General features: G+C 32.2%; 1 protein-coding gene across 3 annotated transcripts; it reads right to left on the bottom strand.

Annotated features, from left to right (window-relative positions):
* Positions 1-709: 709 nt before the first annotated feature.
* LOC132754667 (disintegrin and metalloproteinase domain-containing protein 1b-like) lies at positions 710-18,955 on the bottom strand. 3 transcript variants are annotated; one of them, XM_060745324.1, is made up of 20 exons: positions 18,468-18,949; positions 14,393-14,613; positions 13,630-13,716; positions 13,255-13,387; positions 12,236-12,362; positions 11,583-11,667; positions 10,066-10,143; positions 9,552-9,691; positions 8,761-8,798; positions 8,044-8,149; positions 7,377-7,544; positions 6,883-7,015; positions 6,299-6,409; positions 5,536-5,743; positions 4,895-5,014; positions 4,526-4,690; positions 4,259-4,486; positions 3,683-3,831; positions 3,167-3,311; positions 710-1,741 (listed from the first exon to the last, which is right to left on the bottom strand). In XM_060745324.1, the coding sequence occupies exons 1-20, from the start codon at positions 18,559-18,561 to the stop codon at positions 843-845; spliced, it is 3,435 nt and encodes a 1,144-aa protein (XP_060601307.1). In that variant the 5' UTR covers positions 18,562-18,949; the 3' UTR covers positions 710-842. The 3 variants fall into 3 exon arrangements, with proteins under 3 accessions (XP_060601307.1, XP_060601305.1, XP_060601308.1); XM_060745325.1 differs by adding an exon at positions 2,635-2,655 and having other exon boundaries at positions 1,601-1,741; positions 4,259-4,690; positions 18,468-18,955; XM_060745322.1 differs by having other exon boundaries at positions 4,259-4,690.
* Positions 18,956-20,313: the final 1,358 nt, after the last annotated feature.

Raw genomic sequence — 20,313 nt, 5'->3', positions numbered from 1 at the left:
TATCCCTTTCTCTGTCGACACAATAAGTAAATCCAAGAAATCCAGTGGGCATGCTCTGGAGTGCGGGTAACTAATACCTGCACTCCAGTTAACGCATTGACCATGTATGTGTATACGATATAACCCTGACACTTTTATTTTTAACAGAAAGGTCCCCAAAATATGATACAACTACACAAATGTATTAATCTTCAATGGCCTTATATTTTAAGGCATATGCTAGGGTTACATATTGACATATAGCAGATTGATAACTACATAATAGAATTTATTTAAACTGTTCATGATCTTAGAATATGAAACATGAAACAGAAACATTAAAACGAAACCCATGTTGGGGTTTAAAGTTATCATGCACAGTTTAGATAAATCCTATTCTATTGTGTGGAATTTAACCTGCTATAAATTGTTACGGAGTCTATTCTAAACCACCTTTACGACAACAGACGAACGCTGTTTGGACTTGTTTATTGCAACATAAAGATCATGTTTGTATACCCTTAAGAACCCTTGACAGTGGAAGAAATGACAGTACTTTGAGACTAAAAATATAATTACATGTCAATATTGATCCTTCTTGTCGAACTTATTGTCCTTAAAGGTGAGCCAAACTTGAGTCAGAAATGTGATGTAAGTCCGTCGTTAACATGATAGATTTAACCTGATCTAGTTCGAGATAAAGTGCTTTACAGAAAAGAACATTGAAATATCAAACATAAAATATTTAATGCTCATGTAAAATGTAAATGCGTGCATTTTGTATATAACATGGATATAAAAGATGAAATCAAAAAATAACAATCAGCACCGTTTGTAATAAGATTATACATTCACTTATTTCCTTAAATCTCTAGTTCAAATTGGTCACCTTCAAACGCTAGATTTATATGTGGCTCAGAAGACTTTTCAGTGTCCTTTTGCCTTCTAGGTACAGGTTTTGACGGTGGTCGAAAAGCTTTTTTCAATGGCACTTCCGGTTTCTCGGGGTCTGAACTTCCGGTGGAAATTTGTCGTCTTGGAACAGGTTTATTCGGCGGCTTTAATGGCTGATTTTCGTCTTCAAGTCTTTTCACATTATCAACCTCTTCATAACCATTATTAAAGATATCTAGATCTTTGTCATTTTGCTCTACACTAGATTTCGTTGTTACTTCATTCTTTTTTCTTGATTTCACCCGAGGAATAGGTTTTGGGGGATTGCTTGGTAACACTTTCCTCTTTTCGTCGTCAGAAATATTACTTGAGTTTTCGCCAAATTTCTTTTGATGAACACCAATAGTTTTATCTGCAACTTTATTTGCAGTTTTCTTGCTAAATTCGTTCGCTAAATCATATTTTAACCGGCCAAAGTCAGGTAAACTGGCCGGATGATTCCCTGGCAATGTTGGACGTCTGTCTCTTGGTACTTTTTGTATTTCCCCTATGCTGTCATATTCATCCAGTGTTTGTATAGTCTCAGGGATACTCCCAGTACTGTGTAAAGAAACTGCACGGCCGACAGTGTCCGTTGATGAATTAGATAAACCACTGGCTCTTTTGTAGTGTACGGGCTTACTTGATCTTTTACTAAGGTCAGGGCTTGGTCTCGGAGCTGTAAACGCTTTCTTTTTGGGTTTGTTTGGTGGGATTGGTGGTACTAAAGGTTTGAATTTTGGTTTGTTTGGCGCCGTATAATGTACTGTATCCGCAGGTGGTTGTGCAAGTTGAACGGAAGCCGGCATCATATAACCATCAACATGTTCTATAAATAAAAAATATTGCATAACATAAAAATGTGTTTTCATTTGCTTAGTGAATGAGTATCTTCAAGTAATTTCGTAATAGCATGCATGAATGTGAGCGTAAGTGTACTTTCTACACAAATCTTTGATTTGATCTGACATTTAAAATCTTACTAAATACGTGAAAAATGAATGCAAAATTCGTCTTAAATTAAAAGAAAGAGAGATAATTTTACGAAAAATATGGAAATAAGTTGTTGTTAACAATACAGAACAAGAGATAATGAAACCGGTAGATTCTCCTATTCAAAACACTACAAATTCAAAACCGTGATTATAGGAATCATCTATGTCATGTCAAAAAGAGAAAACAAAATGTGCTAGTAGAAGGATCAGTTTTTAGAAAGAAAGAAAAAACGACACCCTCCAAAGTAAATAAAGTTCAAAGTGGAATGATTTGAAAACACTAAAAAAAGACTATTATAATATGTAAAGTGTAAAAGCACACACAAAAGAAATTAAAAGAAGTATAAACACGAAAAAGTCATGGGTTTGGGTTTTTAAGTTGGTTTTGGTTTAAAAGCATGTAAAGTGTCAGTAAATGTCATATGGCATATCATCAGCTTTACTGATGAAGGAAGGTCTCAAGCGGCGTTCCTACATGCATTGGGACACCTAAGTAGAATCACAACCCTTCTGAAAGCTAGCAAGATAACTTGCTCACATCAGGCAATTCATAAGATAGGGTTAATTCATAGAACATTAAAATGGTTATCACAGAACATGAAAATTAAACAATTGATTGCAGGTATTCAATCAAAACTCTAATGACATCTAACAAGGTGTAGGGATTTTCAGAGAACTATTTGCGGAAAACTACTGTGTGGTTGTTGAATTTAGTGGCAATACTTACACCGTATTGTATAAACTACAACTGTAATATTACAAAAAATAGTATTATAACCTGAATATTAACTGAACTGAAAATAATATATGAATTAAATTATCAACAGCATGATAACCTTTTGGTATGTTAAGGTAATAATCTATGTTTGCTACTTTTATACTATCATTACATTTACCTGGTGATCATTTCAAGTAATACATGTATAAATATTCATCATTTTTATTTAAAATTAGGAACATAGATAATCGACGAAATGTTTCAAAGCGGGGCTTTTAAGACTGACAATATTTGTAAGAATTTCAGAGTATGGTGTTTTTGACCGTTTTGTTATACAAATTGTTCTACAAATTGTTCGTTATTTATTACACAATAGAGTAAAATTAAGTTTGAAGTTATCTTTGATAGAAAGTATTAAATTTGAATAGTTTATCTAAATAACGTTCTGTCCCTTCATTAGTTTTTACTTAAGAACGATGTTCTGTAGTATTACTCCATTGCAAATAAGCACCGCCCCTGTAAAAAGGTTTGAATAACTGACCTGTCGAACCATTGGCTATAGTCGAAATTGGGATGTGCGCAGAACCGTTGGAGGCATTGTTCCCAGAAGCTGAATGGCTACTGGTACGTCTAGGGGGAGGGTGATGGGGCTTTTCTGAAGCTGCCCTGACAAACCCAATATTATCCTGTTAAAGAAAATGAAGTTATAAAACTAATATTGTGTAAAATATTACAAAAATTCGACTTTTCAAAAATACAAAATGATAATGTATGTATCCGTAAATAAGCATTGATCTGAAACGAATACATTTGTATGTCATAAAATTGAAATTATTCATCTTCAAAATTCCACCAAGATTCATTAATGCGGCTATGTAATTTTAAGAAATGTAAAGTAAATTGTAATAAAGTTCATGAATTCATGTTACAGACGTTAGGCAAAAAGGTACATTTCATAATTCAATGTATTAACAATACTTTAGTTATATAATTTTCAATAAAAACTGATTGAAACAATAATCAATTTCGAAGAAAAGATTAAGAAAGTAGTTCGTACATAGGCGTTATCCTTGGATGGTTTACGCCCACCGGAAGTTGCCGCCCTCTTTGCTCTTTTCCTCAAGCAAACACACAGTATGATCACAAACACAATGACTATGATGGCTCCAGCCAAACATCCGGCAATCACGAAAATAAGGTCCGACCCTGAAATATATTGTACAAATTAGTGTAAGAAGGCATGATAGGTAAATGGTACAATTGTTTTAAACCTTATTAGAATTTGTCAATATAAAATAAAATTATCCAGGTCAAAAGCTAAACAGTATACATGCACTATGTTTATATGAACTGGTAAATTGTACATGAACATGATTGTCGGCTCTTGTTATTGTTGTAATTCTATTGCTTTATTATTGTTATTCTTGAAAGACAAAACACTAAAAACCACTGAAAAACAGGAAGGCTGAAAAACGAAAAGTAAAACAAACTATAACATTGCCATCCAAACTTATGTCGATTTGGAATTCGTTCTTGACTGCACCTACATTTCTGAATAACCATTGGATAAAGACTGTATCTGTATTGAATTAGAGAATCTTGTATAAATGCTAAGAGAAATAAGTAGTTGTACCTGGTTTTTCAACAGGCGTCTCTGTAGATTCCATTCCTGTTGTAGAACTACCTGGCGTTCCGGGGTATTCTGTTGTGCTTCCTGGTTTTGACGTTGTCGGTTTTGGTGTGGCTGCAGAGGATGACGTTGCTTTGGTTGTTGATTGGGTTGTTTTAATTGTTGTTGTGGTCGGTGCTGTAGTTTTTGCAGTTGGAGTAGTAGAAGTGGTGGTGGTAGGAGTTGTTGTTGTTGGAGTTGAAGTAGTAGAAGTGGTGGTGGTAGGAGTTGGTGTTGTTGTTGGTACAGGAGTAGAAGTTGTTGAAGAAGCGGTTGTTGTTTTAACGGTATTTGCAGGATCATAACAAGTTTCACAACAACCGGCTAAGTTTTCGGCATTGTACTGAGCGCATGCTGCACGTAAACATCCGTTGAACCTGTCTCCGAATTCACAGCCTGAAAACAGAGGGATAGCTCGTTTAATGTCAAATTTGACGAAGTGTCTGTTTCAAGTGTGCTTGTTTTAATGTTTTTACACCTTTGTCATTTGCGATCACATTACAGTTTTAAACAGATATTTACGTACTGTACCGTTAAATACATATTCCTAAACTTTGTTTTATAAGAGACCCGGGAAAATATGTGATTTAAAAATTATACCTGGTAAAGCATTATTCTTTAAAGGTTTGCATGTTCCGCAGCAATATTCTTCGTTGGTATAGCAACCATATCTTGGCATTGAGGTGCAAAACCCTGTACCATGATCACCGTACTGACATGCTGAAAAACAAAGTTGATATGTACTGTAAATATGTTAGTACAGACAATAAAATGGAAAGAGCAAAACGACAATGTAATGATAGCTTGAAAAAGTAATCATCTATATATGTCTGCTTCTTTCGTTGTTTGGTGGTTCTTGTGTGACGTAAACGTATCTTATACTTCATTTGATTACCTCCCCTTTTTAAGATTTTAGTCATTTGCTTTGGAAAAGCGTGTGAAAATATCAGGAAATAAACAGTAGGTAATTAAGTTATTTTACTTGTGTTATGATATTTATTTTAAGAATCGTCTAGTGTGTTTATTATTTGAATTGTTTATCTAATTGTATGGTTTGTACGGACATTGAATCCAAGTAACAGACGGTAGGCTAAAATGTTCGATTAAGTTAATATCTCAATTGAATTTATTTATCTTTTCATTATCTTATGTTTGAAACATAAAATATACCAGACAAATATAAATAAATTAAGATTGTACTCGTATTATCCGTTCAAAATAATACATCTGAAAATACATACATGCATCACCGGTTCTTTTTGCATTACAACTTTCACAACAGTTGGAGCCGGTGTAGTCACCGTAACAAAGACTTTTATTTTCTTCTATACGCTGCGCACATGTTTGGCCTGTAGTATCAAATAGCCCAGGTCTGTCGCCTAAAGCGCAATTATCGGCGTTGTTTGAGGGCGCACGTGCTGACGTCACACATCTTCCTTGCTCACACCACTAAATTTAAAAGAGAAGAAAATGAATGAAAGAAAAAATATGCACCGGTATTTGGAGAGCGGGAAAGCACATTGTTTAAAACATTCAAAGGGTTTGATTTCGTTTTTAAATAGACATTTAACAAGTTGTTTTTGGTACTTGCATACCAATAGACAATAATTTATTTCTTCAATGTTTTTCTTAAATGTCCGGCAATACATGGAATAAACCTTCTTCTAAATGCAGACAATATCTCCAATCCAAGTTGAAGGAAATAAATTTAATGTTTCGAACATATTCATATTACACTTCTGAAATTTAAAAAAAAATGTGCCAGTATCAAGTCGATTTTAGTGTTGCAACGCAGAATGTTTTTCAGGGAGAGACTGTCTTCGGTGATACTAACTCCGATTTACAGTAAGGTGCATACAGAAAGTGTACGATTGTACAAAACGAGGCTTGTATGAAACCTATTGCACCGGGATAATATTATGTCCAATAATAACAATATGTCGTATGGCTAGGAAATACACAGCGAATTTTGTGATTTTCAAAGGACATTGGATTGACACGTACCTTTCCTTGTCCGCAAGGTGTCCCCTCTGCCGGAATGGTACTGTAACATTGTGATGTTCCCGGTTGGTTACAAAACATGCTTGTACAGATAGTTTCATAGTTTTGTATGGACTGAAGTTAAACAATATAATATAAATGTGTGTGTTTGTTGGAAATAAATACTTGTATAATTCTAGGGATATATGAATGGCATAAAATTATATTACGAATATCATTATAAACTCGACTCTATCATGCAGTAAGCGGAACGCTTCTGTACATATTGATGTTGTATTTTGTATGACTAAGATCATTTAACATATCAATCGTTTTTTAAATATTAGATTTAGATTAAGTATTAGAGTTAATCTAAAATGTTAAACGTATGTTGAGAAGCAGTACAGACATAAGTTTACCCATGCGATCATGAATTCTTTAAATGGACTTATCCATCTCTTGTTCTGGACAAAACCAGTGATCTTTTTAGAGAAAATTTCAAAGTAGCTACTGCCAGATCTGGTGGTGGTGGATGAGGTCCAATTACTATTTTTGATGAGTATAACAGTATAACAGTAATTGTGTTAGTTTTATACCCAGCAACTTACCCTGCACACATAAGAACCCACGCCAAATCTGTACACGCACGTTTGGTCGGCGGAATAAGATTCAGCCATTGGTCTTGGTGTAGTAGGAATATTTGATGAACTACTTGTTGTTAACAAACAGTTATCCCCTCTCCTTCAAAAGTAAAAGATAATTTGATTTAGATATAATCACCTTATTTGTTTTTATTCACCTGTTTTTCGGGTCACTTTTAAATGTGATGACAATGGAGCAATACTCAATGCGAAATAGATAAGTTACGTGTACCGGTCTCGTGGAAGAATGCGGCATTATGATCGAGAAGTAAAATTGAAAACAGTAACATTGTAATATAATCGGTTTTGTGAAAGCAAATGATTGTCCTTATAGAATTGAATGTGTATATATGTAATGTAGCACACTAAAAATTGTACTGCATACGTTAGTTTAACGACACAGATTGAAATACAAGAAATGTTTAATTTACAGAAATATATTGTTAATAAATCATTCATACCCGTCAAGAATATTAATATATGTTTGAAATTCCTGCCCAGTGCATGGTGAAAATTTCCAGATGTTTTGACCTATGTTTGGGTCACCAACGATATTGTTCACACTTGCCATGATGTAGTTATCACTTCCGCTACACGTGTTACCTTGACCGTCATGCACAGCTCCTAAACTGTAAAATGACGTATATGTGTAAACATGATAAACGCGAGGGCGTAAATTGTAAGAGCGAATATTCACTTGCGGAAATATTATTCACGGGAGTAAAATATATTGGAAGATGTTCATTTAATCTTACATCCGATGAAGAGAAAAACAATAATGAAGACTAGACTTATATGATTAATGTATCAAAATTGTGTTATGTTTATTTCAGATTTATGTCGTAAAAATATATAAATTCTATCATGAGGGTGCAAATATTAAGTTCTATGAAAGTTCTTAGAACGCAAACAAATTATGTACTGAATATGAAAAACAATAAAGACGTGTCCCAGACTCCTCAATTTATGGATAGAATGTCTAGAAAACTCTAGTTGTTGTTATTGTATGCTTGTATGTTTGTTTTAATTTTTTGTTTGTGTACAGATAAATTTTCTTTGAATAATCAGGAATTTTTTAAATCGTTCTCGTATGTTTATGCGCCAAAATAACTTTTTTATAATATCTACCTATGTCCAAGTTCGTGGGCCACTGTTGTCATGGTAATAAAGTTGAAACTGTCTTCTACCACCGACGTACTGTCAGACGTACAAAGAACTGACGTATATGCAATTCCTGGAAAAAAATGTGCAAAAGTTATTGATTGTAAATCGTCGCTTTGTTTAATATCCGTACAATGTTTTCATAATATATTCTTTCTCCTTTAAAAGACCTGTCATACAACCATTCCTACAAAGGTATATATACTAAAATATTGAGACTGTCTATCCATTTCAAATAGGAAAGTAAACTGATGAAGTGGTGCGTGTGTCCACTCGGAACTGTCCGCCACATTCCGTTTACACTATAAGCGTCTATGTGATCCAGACAAATAATCATATCGTTAAAATGCATTGTGTGATGACAAATTGAGGTAAGTAATAAGACACTGGTGAGAATTCTAAGTTGGAATAAAGGATCACTGACCTCACATTAGTGGGACTATTTTGTCGCGATACTTTTAATTACGTGTATATGCATTTTAGGAGAAGAATTTAATGAGACATGTTGTCTTTCATTCTAATCCTGTTTTTTTTTTCTTTTTTTTTTTTTTTTTTTTTTATAAATATTTGAATTGCTCTCTGTATATTGTAAATTGTAACATGTATAAATATTCTGAGAAAAAATTATGTTTAAACTTATTACATGCATTACTTATGACCAACAGTTTGGAACAATTGTCTTACCGGAACTGTCTCCCGAACCTGCGCTGACCACATCGTATCTAAAAAAAATAAAGAAAAAAATCATCATACGTTTTTATAAAAAGGCAATATTAGCTTTTAATGTATTTAGCTTAAAATGTAGGTTTTATTTATTTGTGTGTTTGTTTATTCATATTTATTGCGATTATGTCAGGCACCAGCGAGCACCTGTTATAAACTTCCTTGTTTTACAAACTATATTTAGATTAATTTTATAATTTAAGGCTTAGAACGAATTAATGTTTTATTTCCACGAAGAGGGAAGTGAATAATTGCATTTTTTTGCACAAAAACGCAAGGCGGAATATTGATTTATGAACATACATATATTTATTTTGTATTGCGCAGTTAAATTTATAAATATATGCTTAGTTATATTCTGAATAAAAATATTTGTCTGTTCTGTGTATAGAAAACAGAATATTTATGCACTGGAAGATGCATTACTATCAAGAGCTCGTAAAAATCCGGGAAATTTCGCCTCTTTTCGTACGCAAGTCTAACAAGGGTCTCATTAAGCTTTTATAAATATGACCACGACGGTCAACAATAAAGTTGTACTAACTACGGAAATTGACAAAGACATTGAAAGATAAAATACATGTTCCTAAAATAACATAAAAGACTAATTTATGTTGCTTATAAACTGTTAAGGGAGCCCTGGAGAAAGAGCATTTCAACTACAAAAATGAAAAAATGATAATTATTTTCCCTTACAAATTAAATAAATATTTTAGCTCCTTTGACATATTAACCAATGTATAAATATCTACCCGGTAAATCCCATAGCATGATCATATGCTGGCAAACTGTTTTGATCATTTACCCAGTCCCTGAATGAATCTAGTGTTGCACTACTTGGCACTTGTCCATTCACGTTATTATTCTCAGACCAAGGCGAGGATTGCGCCGACTGAAAATAAAATGTCAAATGTATATGAAAAATAATTAGTGTCCTATGACCTTAAATGAATATGACAGTGGTGTGAGACCATTATAAATAAAATTTAGTAGCATTTTCTTTTATAAGTAGATAGATATCCAGTTGATATATAATCTCAAATATATTTCAATAATATTATATGCATAAAGGTTACAATATTTTTAAAAATCAACGAAAATTTTGCGGTGTTCAGCCAAAAAAGTCATATAAATATCAGACCAAGCGTCGAAAATTTGCGAATGTTTTTAACTTTTACTTAAGCTTAAATTTCTTTGTTTGATTGGGATTTTAGTTTATTTTTTCATATGTTTAAAAATAATATATTATCTATTAAAGATGCTTACGTCAGCTATGTAAATCCCTGCAGATAATACGTTAAACACCCTGTTTGCCCCGGTAACTGTTTTATATCTCATATCAACCTGAAACAAAAACATTGAAAAGGGTCACACATAACTTTTACAGTTTCAAATTAGAATTATAAAAGGGACTCCACCACAGGACGTATTATACCGAGATTTGTGTACCAATTGATAAAAGTCAGAGCTGTAGCTTTTTTAGATCGTTCCCCCATTTGCATTTTAAGTGTGTCACTTGATATTTGTAACGTTCTCGATTTTCAATGTTTTGGACCTTTGGACCTCCGTGGAGTTAATTTCAGATAGGTCGCACAGGACTACTCATTTTTAAAGTCTGAAATAAATGTAGAATATATAGGTTGGATTCATAAACATGTACAAGGCAACAGGTTTTTCATATCAGCATATTAAAATCGTTTGACACACATTTTTCAAGCATTAATTCATTCAAAATACATGTATAAATGTTTTATTAAAAATGTAATACAAGACTGAAAAATTCTTTTGAAATGTTTATCATATCTCACGAAGCTTCACGAAGCTACAATAGTCATATACATATTCTATAGATGAGAAATTTTTTAAATACAGTGAAAAGATGTTAAAATATGATAACTATTAAAGGGGTCATAGGATACGATGACTAAGTAAGAATTATTGTATTTTTTCTATTCATGGATCTTTTCCATGCAATTATCATTTATAAGCATCCGGACTTTTGTTATTCTCTTTTCTATTAAATTTCATACGGGTAGTGAACCTGAGCGATGATTCAGGATATTAATTAAGATAACACATATATACCTTACTTCTTCCATCTACACCACTTGTAAGTTTTTCAACATTAATCATGTTATTACGGTCGTGGTTTTATATAAAAAAAAGGCTTGACTTTTTTACTGTCATCAAGAAGTTTTAATGATAAATCTGCTTCCATCTACACCAAGGAATGGTTAATTAATCAATTAATCCTGGTCGTGGTTTTTTTAAAATATGGACTTGAAATCTACATTGTGATCCACACGTTTTAATAATGATAAATCAGAGTGCGGTATGTAATATCAATTCTAAATGAAAATCCAACTTTTTGGGATTAATCAGACTGTAATATGTAAGGTCCAATCCAATTGAAATGCAACTTTTGTAATATAAAATATTTGGCTTGGATCCCGAGCCATTTTCCATAAATAACATTAACCAGTGCTTTGCAATTAGTTCCATCATTCGTACATTTGGATAAGTTTTCAAATACAATAATGGAGATTTCTTGAAAGACAAAAGATCCGCGCAGACTGATCAGGATCCCTGCTGTTCGCTTACCAAATCTATAACAAGTAGAGAAACTGATAGCGAACAGCATGGATCCATGCTGGTCGCAAAAGTACTATGCTGGTTTTGTCATGGCGCGGCTCAAATATAAATATAATGTCTTTACTGAGAAAAAGTCATCCTGCGTAAAGTTCAAGATGTAAAAAACAGAAACTAATTGTTCGAAAACTTACAGAGTTAATGATGTAAGCGATATATTGCATCACCAAATTCATCGTGTCACCTGACCTGTCCGAACCTGACGTCATATCATACCAACTGAAATTATGTGATATAATATAACAATTGAAATTGTGCGATATAATATTATAAAATGACAACTAAAATCATTCGATACAACTTATAATAGATGATAAAATGACAACTGAAAATATGTGATATTATGACAAAATGATAACTGAAACCATGTGATATAATATCATAAAAGGTCAAATGGCAACTAACTGAAACTATGTGATATGACAAAATGATAGCTAAAATATGATAAAGTGACAAAGAAATCATGGGGTATAATATATTAAAGGCACATTAATTAGATACTAGTAATCAAATAACTTTTTTCTTTCTTTGTTTACATTTTGCTAGTTCTGTGACACATTATTTCGCATTTACTGCTATTTTCTGCAGGTAACAAACATCTAACATGCTCTAAAACTAGTTTTAAAAGTTATAAGACTCATCAACTTTAATGCGATTATGTCACACTTCTCGAGTTTGTTTGTTTTATCTTATCAGTATCAATTTAAATCACTTCTTTCAAATTATCTTCAGTATTAATAGGTTGTCATTTACTTGTTTTAAACCCGGAAATGAAAATGACACTTACAATTGGTAACTTTTGTAATCAATAACTGATAACAATTCAATGTTGTACGTATCAGTTTGACGTCTTGTTCTTCTGTTGCCATGGTAACTTCTAGAAAAATTTGGTCTAGATGTAGTAGCCGGAAGACCTATTTAAAACGAAAAAGTTTGTAGATTATTTCATCTGGTGCTGATGATTTATTTTGGCTGCGAAAATGCGTCGAAAAACATGTTTGTGATTTTCTTACCGAAATTATGTATTTAAGTGAACGGGCGGACAACTAATTTTGATTTTACTCAATTGTTTGTGTTAAAAATGATCATAAAAATTGGTAAGAATTTGTTCCTTAAAGTTACATTAAATAAATAATTTAAATATGTAAAAATATTTTTCCGTCGGCCTAAAAATCAAACATTCTACAGTTTCTTTAACCTGTTTAAAAGTTTTGTTGTAAATCTCATCAAATATTGTTAATAAATTAGGATTTTAAACGGGAAACCCCACGGTAACACTAAAGTTCGTATACGAATTTTAACATGCAAATGAAGACTATAATGAGCTCGTGTATGCGCTACGTCACAGTTTTATAGTTGCTATCCGGAACACAGCAAATGTGATATTTTCTTGTGCAAACACACTTTTACCGTTTAAGCTTCACGGTGCACTAAACCTGGGGGTCAGTAAAAGTAATCATCTTGTAAAAAGATTAAATTTGTATGAAAACATCCGTTACAATGCGGAAATATACCGTTAAATTACGACTGCCACTTATAGTCATGTTTGTTGATTTAATATTGATGTACGGATGATCCGAAGGCGGAGTTTCTCATGCAAACAGAAATTGTACTTCCCATTTCGCCACAATGAGGTTACCTATTTTTATGCTAATAAAACTCATTTTGGTTGTTTGGACACCAAAATAAGACGTGGAGTCGATATAAAACCCAATTTATTAATGAAATGTCGCTATTTAGTTTTTTATGAATTTTATTAAATGTAACTTTAAATATAAGTCTTATAAAATGTCGACCAAGTTTTACCTTTTGCAGAGACGCCTTCAAAAACAAGCGTCTGGTCCGGTACACGCGATATGACATGACCTTCACCTTTGACCCCTCCGTTGATCTCAGGTTGAATGACGTATAGACTAGAATTGTGATGAAACGAACCAAACTGTAATATTTAAAAAAAAAGTAAAATTTGTGCATAACATGCGTAAAATTCCCATATATTAATTAAATCGTGCAAAAAACATTTTTAGACAGATAAAAAAAATGTTCGAAATACATTTTACTCTTCATTTAATGTTTGAATTGAAAACAAGTACTTAACTAAACTTAATCGTCAGACGTATTATATCTATTTAAGTTGAACGTAATATGTTTGTGTCGTCATGCAGAAATAAGTGCACTTACTATTTCTCTGGTTATTGAAGTTTCATTTTTGTGACACGTGACTAGGAATGATCCACCAATGGTAGGCGCTTGATACAAAACATGTTCCTGGAACGAGGTAAATTAGATATAAATATTATTATTGTTTCACAATGTACCTATGCATCTACACAATGCGCATGCGTATGGGCAATAAAACTTAATTTGTCTGTATCTGTTCTGATCGTATTGGCCAAATGAAAAAGTTCAAGCTCTTCCTGTCGTGTCTAAATTAAAACCCAAACAAACAAAAACACACAACGAGCTATGTTACAATGTCAAAAAATAACTATCGCACCATATTGTTACAATATAGTCATAAAAGCAACAGATAATCTACATCAATCGGAACATCTTGGGTATTATTCATTACGGAAAGAGCCGAGAAGATATTATTGAACCATTCTTTAAAACGCGGCTTCAGTGCATTGCCCTTTTAAAAACTTGAAAATCATGATCTTTCAAGTTTTTCCGTGTGCATTGTCATCCAGAAACTTAAAAACTTCATGATGGCGACAAACTGAATGGTCGATTTAGAACTGATGGCCTAGAAATAAAAGTGTCTGCCTATCAACCCAGAAATAACCGGTTCGAGCTCTACTTAGACCAAGATCATATTTGTCTCCCGTGCGGCACAAGGACTGGTTAGTTTCAGGGAGCGGACTCGGGGGGAAAAGAAGCAAATAAGCACAAAGCTTTCATCACAAATGAGCTTAAATAAATAATGTTTGAATTATACTGTTACCTTGTCAAACGCTGTATGTATTCTCTCTATTCGACCATTGTTGGTTATATAAACTGGAATGTTTGAAATGTCTATTTTGTGGTTCTTTTTTAAAGGAATGTGTTGATGTGATCCAGCGACAACCAGACGTAACACGGTGTTCTTTGGTAGGTACTCATTTGTCGTGTCTCTCTTTGTTCGAGACCCGCTCGACGACGAAAGAAAATCAGCAGATGTAATTTCTGTAACAAAAAATGTAAAAAAAAATAAAACGTAAATAAATGATGTGCTCGTTAGATAGTTGTTTTAGATTTGATGGTGCTGTTATTGTGGGTTTTGTTGTTGTTGTTGGTGGTGGTGGTGGTGGTGGTGGTTACATAAGTCTCATGTACATACTTATCTGGAGTTACGTACGGACATTTCTAAAAATGAATATTTATGTTTAAAATACTGTTGGTTTTGGTGTTGTTGTTTTTTGTTGGTATTGTTGTTGTTGGTGGTGGTGGTGGTGTTGTTGTTGTTGATGTTGTTGTTGTTGTAACGGTCGTTCGATGTGATTTAGAAGACGAAATTCGATAAGCTTAAGTTCATGACACCATTTCTGCAAGTAGTGATGCCGGTTATTCATTTGAACATTTATAAACACATACATATATGTGAAAATCAGAAGCTTGATTTGTTTAAGTCTTTTTATACGAAATGTTAAAAAGTGCAACTTTTTTTTAACAAATCCTGTTTAAATCAAAAGTACTGGAAATAAGTATTACTTTACATGACCATGAAAAAATTATATGTGCTGTAAATATACAATCATTTCATTCTTGATACTTGTGTTTGTCTTTTTTCTTCATTCTTTTTTCTTTCTTTCTGTCTTTCTTTCTTTCTTTGTATCTTCCTTTCCTACTTTTTTCATGTCTTTCTTTTTTCTTTCCGTTTCTTTCATATTTTCTTTACTTTGTTTCTTTCTAATGGTCATTTTTACTTATTCATTTCATTTTTCTCTTTTAAAAAAAATAAATGTGTCATCTGGAGGGTTACAGCTTTTATTATTAAGGGATAGGTAAAAGTCATTATTCATAGATTTCTAGATTATATAATTATGTTTTTATCATCGGTGCTTAGCGTACACTGGTAGTGGTAGATTAATCAACATCCGAATGTATCAAAAACTTTTAAATTTGTCATCATCAATCGGTGGCAATGTTTTGGCTATTATGATAGCAGAAACAACAAAGTTGATATGGCGGTAGGCACAAAGCGTGTTGACAAAAACATTACAGTGAGATAATCACGGATGACTTGTGTATTTAGTTATTTAAATTGTCCTCTAGCAAACCGCTGTAAGTGATCTCGTGGCCATTATCTTTATTGTCATCTGCTATCGGAAGCTTTCATCGTAAACGACCCGAAATGAACCGACGATTTTAAAGTTATCTGCATACAGAGTTCTTCCCCCTTAAGGCAGAAACTCAATAACTACTGATTTTATAAACACATGTGTGTTTAAAAATATTAACTGCATTTTTTTCTGATAGTTAACATGTTGGCCAACACGAACCAAAATCTGTATTTATTCGCAATACATTAGTTTTAATTATTTCATTTTGCACTGCTCTTGTAATTTGGTGTAAAATGTTTGACAAACAGCCAAAATCTATGTACTGGTTTATTATATTGAATAAATAGAAAAGTCATGATTTTGCAAGTTGATTCTTAAATAAGTCACGTTTTATTAAATAACCGGGTTTTTTAGTTCACTTGACTGGTATAGTAAATTAGTAGTCCTCTCACAGTTAATGATGCGCAACTATATACACTCCTTTTTTCTTTATTTAAAAATGGATTAACATAAAAAAAATATGTCAGTGATTCATAAATGTGTACCGATGTTCCAGATGATACAGTTATGAACTATGAATAATTAAAATATGCTTTATAAATTTTGTTTCAAAATGTTTCATGCGGTAAATAGGTGAGGTACGCATTCTTCCCGGTAAGTAACGGGTGCTGCTAATGTCAAAAGCTCCTCACAGTGATTTGATTGACTTCGCTTAAAAATTCTGTGTAGCGAAGCGAAATGGGACTACTGCGTTTGAGTTAGTAGTTTGTCTAGGGTCGTGTTCCTAATTTTAGTTGTTTTTTGTTTTTTTTTCAAATTTCTAGACTATATGTAGTCAATAGTTTCTTCTTGTAAAAGACAATATCATGATGTGTGTATTAACACGTAAGGCTTGCATTAACAATAACATGTGCTGGATTTATTTGATCCTGCTCTTCGATATTATTTTATGATAGCATTAAGATTTAGTTACCATTTATAAGATCTTTATCCCCGATATTTGAATACACTTAATCATATAAATCATATCTGTATCTTATTTTATAATTGTCCTTTACCAGCTTTAATATATCTTATATATAAAATATTTCAGCACGGAAAAAAGCTAGAGTCCTCTCTGATAATGTTATTCCTGTATATAAATTTGAATATATTGTAAGAAGTAGGCCTACCATTTGCTATATAAGGAATGTGAAAGACACATTATATCTCGGGAATTCTTTTCTTCTTTAGAAGGGACAAACATGTGCATATTACTGTTTATATAATGTATTTAAGCATATTTATTACTAATTGATAGTAATGGTGAATGTAAAGTCATTTGACATTTTGGTAGCGAAATGAAAACAAAAAGGTAATTGGACTTCCATGCGAAATAATAAATCATTTTAAACTGCAGTAAGTGACAAAAAAGGGAAAAAAACGTTTCAGCATCATAGCCAATGAATACCTTTCCGAAAATTATAACAGAACAAATTCAAACTAAAATTTATCACAAAGGAAAGTACAAAATGTCATACTTTTTTCGGCGGGGGTGAATGATATATATGTTCAATGATAAAGAACAACCATAAATATTATGATAACAAAACATTATTAGTAAAACGTGTAGAGAGTAAAATTCCGTAAGACTGGGCTCGTCGAAAAAGAAATACAAGGTCAAACTTAAGAAAACTTTTTCTTATACAACAGGTCTTATACAACATGTTATTAAAATAGAGTGCTGATATAATATTCTTATATAAAAAAAACCTGTTTCTTAATAAATTTTATTACATCACATTATTAAATCTTTTAACACGTCAATGTTTGAGAAGTATACATGTATATACGTGTTCATGTCGTCTTTCTAATAAAACATAATTACATATTTTCGCTGAACGAATATTTATTTTATTGGTTAACACATTGTGCAGGTTAGATCTTTAAAAAAAATCTATTGTGTTCAAATGTGTCTGACTTTTACTTTCTTTACTCTGTTGGCAATTGGTATAATTATAGTGAAAAAGTATTTTGTATGGAAGTCAACATGATATTTTGCTAACATGTTGCTACCTTTATAAACACATTACTTAATTCACGTACCCGTTCAGTGCAATTTTCTTCAGTTGTGAAACATCTTACATGTTCTAAATCCATTATTAAAACATTGTGAAACAAATGTTTGACATTTCTAAAGACATAAATAAAATATGGATTTTTATGGCATAATGTGGCTTTAAAGAAGGGTATCTATTGTACAAGAATATACATGTATATAACTTTACGCAGTTTCTATAATCTTGTAAAATCCGGAAGATATAACATTTTGAAGTGTTTTAAAATAATATAAATCTTCTTAAATTTACTCTGTTAGGTTGTCTAAACTAATGTTGTCTATGCGTGTATTGCTTTCATGTTAAAAAACCAATATAAATCAAGTAAAACAAATATGTAAAGTGTCATGTGTCCAAAATATCAAACGCATCTGCTTCTTTGAAGTTATTTGTATCAATAGTTAGTTTATGGCCTTAGATATTGGGTATACTGTTAAATAAGAGGAAAAATGAGCTCATTGATAGGTGTTGTAATGCTTTTTTAGCTGTAAAACATACATCTGAATTCAGTGATGTAACGTTATAGAATTATTTTTCATTAAATGAAACAAGTATTGCTATAATCATCACTAAGGTATATATTTCATTCAATATTAAAGCCGATAATTCAATTATCACCATACACCATTCTGAAATGAATAATTGAAATATACAAACTTACCTGTATGAAACTTATCAGAAAGTGGAATATGTAATCCCTGTAGAATTTGAAATAATGTAAAATAAACTCCAGCTCGGAACAAATCCCTTTCCATTATTTAACATTTATTTCCTATTTCACGTTTTGTTCAGCGTTTATTTCCCGTATGTAAAATGTCACTTTTGCGAATCGATTTTAAAATAAGTTTTCCTGGGCTATTGATAAGAGATATTAATATAAATTATGGAAATGCGGTACGCTTTTTCGCCTTAAGAGAAAATACCTGAGATTTTGCTTTAAGATCTTAATGTCATCTAAGCTTAATATGTCCTATTAGTTAATGAATACATTATATATACCTAAAAGTACTCTATTTTTACATTTAAACTTGTCACGGATGAAGCACTTTAAAACCCGGATCACGATTTTTCACATTATTCAATAGAACAAATTATGACTCTCATCAACTAAAAGAAATAAGTGTTTCAATGATAATGGTAAAATCTATATCATTGATCATTATGCAGCCATGCGGTAATACCTTATATGGGTATTGTCAACTTAAATAGCCAACAGAGCGGAACTCACTGCGCATGTACCCGTTTCTAAAAATAGAAAATTAAATCAGCCAGATCAATTTATAGGCAGGCCAGGTAGATGTTTATATTTGTTTGCTATTGTATGTTTTGTCACGATTTGGTTTTCGATCGATTTCTGAAGTCATGGTTTGCTGAGTCATTAAAATATGAACATAAGGGATACATTATGTAATATTAAGTATAAAAGAATAAAGGCTATTTTACAGAACATATGCTTGTTATTATTTACCCAATATATTTGTAAATTTACGGAGGTTTAAAGGTGCACGCCTGTTGGGAAAAGTATAAAGATTGAAAATTCTAGCAATAATTTACATGTTATGTGCGATTAATGACCGATTTTTCAGTACTTATAACTATATTTCTACTGCGTTAGTAACGCAGTAAGGACTATATTTGCATATTTGACCTCTTGGTGGTAATTATATTTACATGGGTTGTTAGTGCCATTGATAATGTGTAAATTGCATTCTTTTTGCAACTTCACACTACTTATACTGTTAAATCAGAGACATAGATAACATAAATAGTTATCTATGTTTCTGGTTAAATACATTTTCAAATTTTCATGAAAATTAGTATGAATCATTAGGCGTGCTGCCTTATATATAACACTTAAATCAATAAATCTCTGGTAAATTGTTTATTTTGAAATAAAATATGACCAGTATACATGTTTATAGTTCAATGAAAAGTGTGGATAAAGACATGATCGATTGTCTTTCATAAGAAAGACCAGATGTTTGCGTGTTGATAGCAAATAACAACAATAAACAAGAACAAGAAAATGACATTTTCATGTAAGTATAGACATCGATAATATATCCACATATACAAATGCATAACAGCTTGTACGGTTTTTCTGGCATCAGTTCAATCGAAACACCGCGACGATTATGGTCCTTTTCCGAAAAATGGTGGAAAAAAACGAAAATGTGCAATTGACAGCGTTTATCGGCAACAAAAGGACATTGAACGCTTTATGTATAATTTCAACATAATTATATTGTTTTGGTGGAGAAAAAAACCGCAAAAGAATGACTTTGATTGTAGATTTCCTGATACTGTGACGAAAGAAAAAATATACCAATCCGTGGTGATTGTGAAGATGCTGATTCTGTCAGACAGAGAATTTTCTAAGCATCACTAGTTAGAATTACTGACAGAAAGCCAAAACAATATCTTTAATTGCAAGACCATTTAGTTGACGGAGATCCTTAGACGCGCTATACATCTTTAAATATTCAAAATAAGGTCATTGCTACATG

Source organism: Ruditapes philippinarum, unplaced genomic scaffold (genome assembly GCF_026571515.1).
Source record: "Ruditapes philippinarum isolate M1 unplaced genomic scaffold, ASM2657151v2 ctg372_1_1_1_1, whole genome shotgun sequence".
Classification (NCBI taxonomy): domain Eukaryota; kingdom Metazoa; phylum Mollusca; class Bivalvia; order Venerida; family Veneridae; genus Ruditapes; species Ruditapes philippinarum.
Note: the sequence above shows the minus strand (reverse complement) of the source record. Positions and strands in the feature narration are given on the sequence as shown.